The following is a 10527-nucleotide window of genomic DNA, read 5'->3' on the forward strand; positions in this document are numbered from 1 at the left end:
ATTTTGTCACGAATCACAAATAAAGAAAAAATATAACTTAGGTACATAATGTGTAGTGTAGGTAACACTGTTTTACCCGCCAAAGTTTAATAAGGTCTTTTTAGTTCCTTCTATTGAATTTTACGTTTTTCTCTGTATAGAACACTAGAATCAGAAGCACAACGTAGTTCCTTGTTTCCTATTACCTATCGAAAAGTGATCTTTTGACAAAACAATTAGACTTTTCAGGTGTTTCGACTCCTTGAAAGACATGTTACAACCTAATTCTGACTGTTTTGTTCGCAGCAACCATGAAATTACTGCTGATCGTCGCTTCCGTCATCGCTGTGGCCGTCGCTGGCCCGACCCGCGTCCTCGTCACCCCCGGTGGTGGCTCCGCGCCCATCGTGGAAGCTGAATCCCCCATCATCGCTGGACCCGCTCTGATTGAGAGCCCCATCTCTGTTGGACCCGCCCTGGTTGAGACCCCCATTGTTGAGAGCCCCGTCGTTGTGGACACTCCTATCATTGAAAGCCCCATCTTCGTCGAGCACCCCATCGTTGTTGAGAGCCCCGTCGTCGTCGACACCCCCATCGTCGGTGAAAGCCCCGTCTTCGCCGAGCTCCCCATCGTTGTTGAGAGCCCCGTCGTCGTCGACACCCCCATCGTCGGTGAAAGCCCCGTCTTCGCCGAGCTCCCCATCGTTGTTGAGAGCCCCGTCATCGTCGACACCCCCATCGTCGGTGAAAGCCCCGTCTTCGCCGAGCTCCCCATCGTTGTTGAGAGCCCCGTCGTTGTGGACACCCCCATCGTCGGTGAAAGCCCCGTCTTCGCCGAGCTCCCCATTGTTGTCGACGCCCCCATCGTTGACGCCAGCCCCGCTGCTGTTGCTCCCGTCGAGGCTGAGTCCGTCTCCTCTGCCGCCGCTCCCCTGGTTCAGATTATCCTGAACATCAACCAGGCTGCCGCCCCCGAGGCTATCGTCGTGCCTGAGGCCCCCGCTGTCGTGCCGTCTCCCATCATCGTCGAGGAGTCTCCCATCGTGGCCGAGCTCCCCATCGTTGTCGACACCCCCGTCGTGGCCCCTGAGCCCGTCCAGGTCGTCGACACCCCCGTCGAGGCCCCCATCGTGGTCGACACCCCCATTGAGGCCCCCGTCGTGGTCGAGCCCGAGCCCATCGAGCTCCCCGCCCCCGTGCTGCCCGCTCCCGTCGAGGTTGCCCCCGTGGTCGTTCTCCCCGACATTCTAAACTAACCTAAAAACTATGCTTTGGTTTTAACTTATTTAGATCTAAGCTTGCCATACCTTAGTGCAGTGGAAAAAACTGTGATAAGTGATACAAACTCTTAATAAATGATTTGTTTAGTAGTATTTTGTTTAATTCATCATTTTAAATGACAAACCTTATTAATATTATATTTTACAGTTCACCTAAATGTCGCAAATGCTATAGTTTGCTAACCACGTGGGAAATAATGTACTCGTACCTACTTCAAATTTATAAAAAGAACGGAACTGATTTATACCTTTTCTTAGATGTAATTTATTAGACATTCAAATAAAGAAAACCATTTGATCAAGTATTTAGAAAAATATAAACGAAGGGGAGTTGTGCATTTTCATGAGGGGGTTTTGGACCTTAAGCCCATGATGACAGATGGGCCAAAATAGCCACTAGCTGGCATCCCCAGGGTAGTCGAGGCAGAGGCAGACCGAGAAAGAGATGGCGGGACGACCTGGATGCATTCCAGCGGGATTGGCGGGATCTTGCTCAGCACAGGGAGGACTGGAAAGGGAGAGGGGAGGCCTTTGCCCAGCAGTGGGACACACACATGGGCTAATAAAAAAAAAAAAACAAAAAACGAAGGGTCTTCTTGAATGGTAATAAAAGAAGTAGCCGCCCTACTTCTTCGGTTACAGAAGAAAACGTCTTAGATGTATAATATTAAATAAGGTCAAAAAGTGACTTATAAACAAATAGAAAAGGTACTTAATATTTCACACCACATAACATTATACACAACCGGCTTGGAGTCTGGATACTGTGTTCACTATAAGCAGGTGTCTCACGCAGTCAGTACTGCAGAATAAAAATAGTCTCACGTGACGTCGCGCAAAGATATGCTTCAAAAAGTTAACCAGAGGGAGGGACTGACAATTTTTAACACTAAATAGTGGCTCTGTGAATCGTAGACCTCGTGAACCCCCATAGTCCTGTCATAAAAATAGCAAAAACTGAAACGACAAAAAAATATTTCATTCTTTAACTTGCCTACAAAATTTTACGAGAATCGGTTAAGAATTGCGACCTGTAGAAAAGAACATCCGGAAATTTTTGCCCAAGCTGAAACGGTAACCTTCGCTAACGCTCGGTCACTTACTCACTGACTAAGCAGCAATCGACAGTTTGATTTTTCCAGACGAAGAACCTCTAATGAAGATGGTGGGCGAGTGTTTAAAAAAATGGTTGCTATAAGTGGTCATGTGGCAACTTCTTCAAATGGCCGAACAAATGTGAATTCTCAGTGGTACTGAAATGTGTGTGCCTACTGTATTTAACAATTTGAAGCAAATAACCGAAATCTGCTTTTATTATTTTCGCATCATGACAATCAGAGATGTGACTTATTTGAAATACTTGTATTTAAAATGCAAATACAAAATGCAAAATACCTATTTTGTATTTTGTATTTAAATACCTTTTGAAGAAAACTATTTTATATTTTATTTGAAATAGTTTTTGGGGCTTATTTTCTATTTTCAAAATACAACATAGTTTATACTCGTAGTAGGTAATGTGGGTAGGAGTTACAATCTCTTCTGATGTTACAATCTTTCAAAGGCAACCCTCTCATTCTTTTAACATGGAACTGTTGAATCTGTTTAGTAATGCACACGACCACAAGAGTGGTTAAAAAAGTGGAATCTTGAGTGTTGCGAGGGTTTCAAGGCACGAGAGGTGAACAAACTTTTCTGCCCTGGTGAAACACAAACGAGACGTTTTCATCACATCAACGAGAGGCATTATATTAGCTGTAAAACATTACAAATGTAAATTAATGCTTTAAAAATTGGCCGTTAAAAACCATCATCCATCCTACCGGTTAATACGAGCAAATAACTAGACATTTGCACTTTAGATAGAGGACTGATTGACACACTGTTTTCAAAGAATAAAGAGTCTTTGGAACTCGGAAATTCCGAGTAATACTTTTTAATTCAGACTAGGTATTCACTATTCAGAGTACCTTTTATCGCAACGTATTTGTATTTTAAAAAAGTATTTTGAAAATACCTATTTCGTATTTTGTATTTTAAATACAAATTCAAAAACTATTTTGTATGTCAAGGAAGTATTTGTATTTTGTATTTAAATACTTTTTATAAAGTATTTTTCACATCTCTGATGACAATACGTCGCCGCAGGCCATTCTCACTAAAGAGTTTTTTAAGCATAATACAAATATCGAATACTTAGTGTCATCAGAAGATGACACAATGAATAGTGATACGGGGCTGCTATTTTCAGCTTCTTGTGATTTTTTCTCTTCCCGAAAATTAAATTTGGAACTCAACAGCCCTGAGGATGCTCGACGATGAGCATGCTTACTTGCAGGCCGTAGACTAAGGTCGGTTGCAACAAACCGTCTGTCACCGTTAAAGCGTTCGCTATTTTTTTTTGTATGCTGAATTTCATACTTCGCTGCTGTTTGACGTTAATCAGTCTGTTAAATGTGGTTGGTGCAACTGGGCCTAAGTCCTTTTTAAAGAAGAGTAGGTACCGGGAATACAAATCATGGTTTAGGCGGTCGAACCGGTACATAGAAGCTTAGGAGTGTATTTTGAGAAACTTTAATAATTAGTATTTATAACTTTAGTGTATTTAATATTACCCAAAAAGAAGCATATTATATTTCAGCAGAAAAAATATATTGTAAGAAATGCTATGGTTAAAGAATTTATTTCATAATTAAAATAATACATAAACTAAACATAAAACTAATTAAAAACTAAATTTAAATATAAATATAAACTAAATAAGTATAAAATAGATTGCCTACTGAAGCCGTCCCGGGCTGGTCGTTAAAGACGCATTAAAAAACTTTACATATAATAATATACCTAGTTTGGTATTATATATAGGTAGGCATATTTCTTTGAATAACATTGTTAACGTATTTAAAATTAATAACTATCATATTTCAAATATTTATATTACTGTCAATCAATCCAAGCATATTAAGATTATCTGTTGATAAATACGATATGGGGGAGTTGTGCTGTCAATCGAAGATAAAATTTGGTATAAAAACTCCTAGATCTTTCAGTGAAAGCATAGTTTGAAACATTCAACCAAACAGGTAAGCTTTAAATATTAATTAATATTAATTGAACGAATTATTCGTGTTGAAGGTGATATCAGGAAAATAATTAAGTATTGTTATGAAACTTTAAACTCGAAATAAATTCAGTAATATTCGCAATCATAATATTTAAAACATGATTATGCTCGCTGCTAAATTCAGTAGGTAATTGAATAAAAAGTCTTTAGCATTTTCAGTTTGCAGTTGTATTTCAGATATTGTTTAAAACTGTATTTTAGATATTGTTAGCATTTAAAAAGCATTGTTGTTGCTAGAATACTATTACAACATTGATATGGGATAATTCCGGGATAATCAAAACTTGTTTTCCTACTGCTTTATACTGAAAGTCACTTTTGTTTGCAGCAACCATGAAATTCCTGTTGATCGTCGCTTCCGTCGTCGCCGTGGCCGTCGCTGGCCCGACCCGCGCACTCGTGACCCCTGGCAGTGGTTCTGCGCCCATCGTGGAAGCTGAATCCCCCATCTCTGTCGGACCTGCCCTGATTGAGAGCCCCATCTCCGTTGGACCCGCCCTGGTTGAGTTCCCCATTGTTGAGAGCCCCGTCGTCGTTGACACCCCCGTCGTCGGTGAAAGCCCCGTCTTCGTCGAGCTCCCCATCGTTGTTGAGAGCCCCGTCGTTGTGGACACCCCCATCGTCGGTGAAAGCCCCGTCTTCGCCGAGCTCCCCATTGTTGTCGACGCCCCCATCGTTGACGCCAGCCCCGCTGCTGTTGCTCCCGTCGAGACTGAGTCCATCTCCTCTGCCGCCGCTCCCCTGGTTCAGATCATCCTAAACATCAACCAGGCTGCCGCCCCTGAGGCTGTCGTCGTGGCTGAGGCCCCCGCTGTCGTGCCGTCTCCTATCATCGTCGAGGAGTCTCCCATCGTGGCCGAGCTCCCCATCGTGGTCGACACTCCCGTCGTGGCCCCTGAGCCCGTCCAGGTCGTCGACACCCCCGTTGAGGCCCCCATCGTGGTCGACACCCCCGTCGTGGCCCCTGAGCCCGTCCAGATCGTCGACACCCCCGTCGAGGCCCCCATCGTGGTCGACACCCCTGTCGTGGTCGAGCCCGTCGAGGTCGCCCCCGTGGTCGTTCTCCCCGACATCCTGAACTAAGCTAAAAACTATGCTTTGGTTTTAACTTATTTAGCTCTAAGCTTGCCATCCTCTTACCTTAGTACAGTGGAAATAAACTGTGATAAGTGTTACACACTCTTAATAAATGATTTATTTAGTAGTATTTTGTTTAATTGATCATTTTAAATGACAAACCTTATTAGTATTATATTTTATACCTAAATGTCGTAAATGCTACCTTTTGCTAACCACGTGGGAAATGTTTGAAATATACTCCAAATTAATAAAAAGAATAAACTGTTTTATTCCTTTTCTTAGATATAATTTATTAGATATTCAAACATAGAAAACCATTTGATCAAGTATTTCGTCCCCCATCGTGATTGAGCCTCAGCCCATCGAGCTCCCCACCCCGCCCCGCCACCGTGCTGCCCGCTCCCGTCGAGGTATCCCCCATGATCACTCTTCCCGACATCCTGAACTGAACAAAAAACCTCACTTTATTTTAACTTCTGTTTAGGCTAACCATCTTTTACCTTTTAATACAGTGGCAATAAACTGTGATACTGATAAGTGATACATATTCTTAATAAATGAATTATTAAGTGGTATTCGTACTTCGTTTAATTTTTCTAATTATAAGGTCCTTCTTTAACCATGAATGATTTGAGTGATTTTACTCTGACTGTACTTGATTAAACGTCGAATATTTGATATTCTGAGATATTATAGTATAGCTTTAATACAAGGTACCAATTTACTGTCAGCACAGTGACAAAGTTATTATTTTAGTCCGGTTTTTCTTATAGACAAAAAATCAGTGTTATAATTCGTTCTTTTTTATCTAAATAAAAAATATATAAATAATTTAGCCTGTATACGTTCCACTGCTGGGCACAGGCCTCCTCTCAAGCACGAGAGTAGAGGTTTTTATCTCAATACCTATTGAAAAACCGCTTTGAGTTATTCTTTGCAACTGTGTAGGTACCTATATCTACCATTGACCAATCATTCTGACAATAATTAGATTTACTTCAAATAATTGAATTAGTTACATACAAAATAGGGTCATAAGGGTTAGGTTAGGGGTCACTAACTGAGGCGCAAAATCCCGGCTCAAGGTTTGCCAAAGGGCAATGGAGCGGAGTATCCTGGGTTTCCGAAGATGTGACAGGGTGAGAAGCTTCGCTCCAAAACTAAAACCCGAGTCGTCGATGCTTGGATGAAGACCGCCAGGCTAGAGCGGGACTGGGCTGGACATCTCTGCCGGATGATTGATGTGATAGATGGGCCAAAATTAGCCACTAACTGGCATCCCCAGATTAGTCGTGACAGAGGCAGACCGAGAAAGAGATGGCGGGATGACTTGGAAGCGTTTCAGAGTGATTGGTGGGATCACGCTCAGGACAGGGAGGGTTGGAAAGGGAGAGGGGAGGCCTTTTCCCAGCAGTGGGACACACAAATAGGCTAAAAAAAGACGACTGGATTGAAGCTGGTGGTAGAAAAAAGACATCCTCCCTTTATTAAAGTTTGGATATAATATATTATCTTAATCTCAATGGCCACATGCAACATTTTGGGACTAGGTATATCGCTTCTCCTTGGGGAGAAGTAGACTTATCAAATTTTAGTGAGGGATTGGCTTTGTCCATGATATGCTCCCAGACTGCAGACTTTGGTCGACGGTGTGCTTGACATCAGCTATGTGTTCGTTCACCCGAGTAGAAATGCTTATTAGTTTTGTCTGGCCTAGTACGAAAAAGCACATTCACAGTCCAGCTTGTACACTCTTGCATTCTATGGAGGCCTAGACATATAACATTTTACAGGCTTCACCAATTGGTTCATTTTCTTAACCGGCTTGAAATAGGTTTTAATACATCACGTTTCAAGATAATGTGAGTTCGAAATGTTGAATGTATTTTAAATTCCTTAAACGCGATATAGAGTATAGTTTAGTTTATAATTTAAGTGTACGTATTATCTTTCGTATCATCGTTAATGTGGTTGTTGTTCCAATATTTATTACGGGTTAATGCCACAGGGCATTAGCATTAGCAATTATTAAATTAACTAGTAGCACTCAGTAAAATTAGGATATTAATACCTACGTTTAGTTTAGTAACCAGTGATCGTACATTTTCCAGTATTTTTGGTGCAGCAGAGTGGTGTTAACGGAATTGGTATAGATAATTTCAACTGCAATGGTAAATTAAGGTTAATATTAACGTAATGAACGCTAATTAATCATTAGGGTTGAAATTATTTATACCAATTCCGTTAACACCACTCCGCCGCGCCAAAAATGCTGGATAATGTACGATCACTGTTAGTAACATAGGTAATTAGGTATATAAATAATTTTAATGCTGCTCTGTATTATTCCATTAAACTGCTAGGTATTACGTTTCACATTCCAATAAATAAGGATAGGCTTTTTTTTATCTGTTAATAGTGACTAAAATGCTCTTGTCAAATCCAAGTTAACCTTGATAACCTTCCGGGTTATTGTGAAATACTTGAAAAACCATGAAATTTGGGATCCATTTTGGATTTTGATAATAATTTCTACTTATGTACATTGCTACGGCAAAAGTCACTAAAAGGATTAGTGAGCAAACTAAGTTTGCAACAAAATTACCTACGCAAAGTTCCTTGATCGTTTTTCAATGCAAGACAAAAATAAATAAAATGCATTTATTTAACACCACAATTTTGAAAACAATTTACAATACTATAGAACAAACATACGCAACTTTTGTTGCTAAACAGGATTTGACTCAAAGTCATAAAGAAAGTCGCGATACAATTTTTTAAACTAATTATATTACGTTTTGATAAGTATACAAGAAGCTTACAAAGCTTGGCTACCTTTTTTTTTTATTAAAAGCTTTGTATTAGCAAGTATTAGGTACATTTTATCAGTCAACACCTTTGTGACATAACTGATGGACCGACTAAGTACGAGTAATAGTATTCTTAAAATGTTCCTTCATTCCTTATTAATCTAAGGATTAGTAAAAGATAGCAGCTGATTTTTTATACAATTCGCAATAGTTTAATCTTCACCTCAAAACGAACCATATTTACGACTGGATTAAAGTATATTAAGATTACCTACCGATAAATACGATATTCGGCAGTTATACTGTCACACGAAGATAAACATTTGGTATAAAAACTTAGACATTTATCAGTAAAAGCATAGTTTGAAACATTAAACCAAACAGGTAAGTTTCAAATACAAATTATTATTTATTCAATTAATTATTCATGTTTCATAATCTGCTGCCATCCGCGTGATATCAGCAAAATACTGTAATTAAATTTTAACACTTACAAATAATTCGTTAATTTTAGCAATCAATTTCAATTATTGAGCTGGTTGCTTTATTCAGTAACTGCGTAATAAGGATAAGTATTATATAAAAGATATTGTTAACCTCTAAAAGCATCGTTCTTCCTGAAACACTATTACAAGATTGTTATGGGATAATTACGGTGCAATAAAAACTGGTTTTTATATTGCTTACTACTAAATGACACTTTTGTTTGCAGCAACCATGAAATTCCTGCTGATCGTCGCTTCCGTCGTCGCCGTGGCCGTCGCTGGCCCGACCCGCGTCCTCGTCACCCCCGGTGGTGGCTCCGCGCCCATCGTGGAAGCTGAATCGCCCATCTCTGTCGGACCTGCCCTGATTGAGAGCCCCATCTCCGTTGGACCCGCCCTGGTTGAGTTCCCCATTGTTGAGAGCCCCGTCGTCGTTGACACCCCCATCGTCGGTGAAAGCCCCGTCTTCGCCGAGCTCCCCATCGTTGTTGAGAGCCCCGTCGTTGTGGACACCCCCATCGTCGGTGAAAGCCCCGTCTTCGTCGAGCTCCCCATCGTTGTTGAGAGCCCCGTCGTCGTGGACACCCCCATCGTCGGTGAAAGCCCCGTCTTCGCCGAGCTCCCCATCGTTGTCGACGCCCCCATCGTTGACGCCAGCCCCGCTGCTGTTGCTCCCGTCGAGGCTGAGTCGGTCTCCTCTGCCGCCGCTCCCTTGGTTCAGATCATCCTAAACATCAACCAGGCTGCCGCCCCCGAGGCTGTCGTCGTGGCTGAGGCCCCCGCTGTCGTGCCGTCTCCCGTCATCGTCGAGGAGTCTCCCGTCGTGGCCGAGCTCCCCATCGTGGTTGACACCCCCGTCGTGGCTCCCATGCCCGTCCAGGTCGTTGACACCCCCGTTGAGGCCCCCATCGTGGTCGACACCCCCGTTGAGGCCCCCATCGTGGTCGACACCCCCGCCGTGGTCGAGGCCGAGCCCATCGAGCTCCCCACCCCCGTGCTGCCCGCTCCCGTCGAGGTTGCCCCCGTGGTCGTCCTCCCCGACATCCTTAACTAAGCACAGCAGAGTTGTTGTTTTGGTAAAGAAGTGTTAGATCCTTTTACCTTGCCGCAGTGGCTATAAACTGTGCCGAGTGATACTAATGTAAATAAACACTTTATTTTGTATTTCCTTGTTTTGAATACTTCGAACCCTTTGATTTACCTTCAAAACACATAACATCGGACAAAATTGTCTGGTACTTATAGCAGTCTTGCCAACACCTACCTTTTTTTGGCATGCAGCATGATTACGTTAATTTATTGTTAAAAACTAATTGTAGAAAACGAATGGAAAGCAGAAGCAGTTTAGGCCGGAATTTTTATCACAAGCAAAGGTCTTTGGCCAGCAATGGGACAAAACCGCACGATAAAAAGCCCACACAAAGCGCTACAGTCCATATTGCTTGTTTTATGGCCCCGACTCAGAGGGATGCTGATTAAACATACGCTCCGCCGATTCTGCAACATGTGGTGTGGTGCAATTCAATAAAAGCCACTCATTTTCCTATTTAAAATACGATGATAAGCCAGCAGCAGTCGGAACATACTTAGAATATTCTTTGACTAAATACTTCAGTACACACTTAAAATTAGTCGGAAGATTTTTTATGGTTTATTAGCTTAAATATTTACCAGTATCAAATCAAACGACAGTGTTCACTCTACTATGAGTGCGCGATGGACGGATTTAAACTTTATGTTATTATTAACGGGACTTAATTAAGTATATC

At 41.8% G+C, this 10527-nt stretch overlaps 3 protein-coding genes across 5 annotated transcripts; all 3 read left to right on the top strand.

The window, feature by feature from the left end:
• Window positions 1-246: 246 nt before the first annotated feature.
• LOC134789660 (calphotin-like) lies at window positions 247-9922 on the top strand. Of its 3 annotated transcripts, none has more exons than XM_063760253.1 (2): window positions 247-962; window positions 9516-9922. In XM_063760253.1, exons 1-2 carry the CDS (start codon window positions 291-293, stop codon window positions 9810-9812), a joined length of 969 nt encoding a protein of 322 aa, XP_063616323.1. In that variant the 5' UTR covers window positions 247-290; the 3' UTR covers window positions 9813-9922. The 3 variants fall into 3 exon arrangements, with proteins under 3 accessions (XP_063616323.1, XP_063616324.1, XP_063616325.1); XM_063760254.1 differs by lacking the exon at window positions 9516-9922 and adding an exon at window positions 5874-5952 and having other exon boundaries at window positions 247-1196; XM_063760255.1 differs by lacking the exon at window positions 9516-9922 and adding an exon at window positions 5428-5476 and having other exon boundaries at window positions 247-1196.
• LOC134789577 (calphotin-like) lies at window positions 4678-5412 on the top strand (the record flags this gene model as incomplete). The annotated part of the gene is made up of 1 exon (XM_063760146.1): window positions 4678-5412. A coding segment is annotated over exon 1 (696 nt), but the record flags the coding sequence as incomplete, so codon positions are not given.
• On the top strand, window positions 8950-9509 carry LOC134789662 (calphotin-like; the record flags this gene model as incomplete). The annotated part of the gene is made up of 1 exon (XM_063760256.1): window positions 8950-9509. A coding segment is annotated over exon 1 (543 nt), but the record flags the coding sequence as incomplete, so codon positions are not given.
• Window positions 9923-10527: the final 605 nt, after the last annotated feature.

Source organism: Cydia splendana, chromosome 4, assembly GCF_910591565.1.
Source record: "Cydia splendana chromosome 4, ilCydSple1.2, whole genome shotgun sequence".
NCBI classification, from domain to species: Eukaryota; Metazoa; Arthropoda; class Insecta; order Lepidoptera; family Tortricidae; genus Cydia; species Cydia splendana.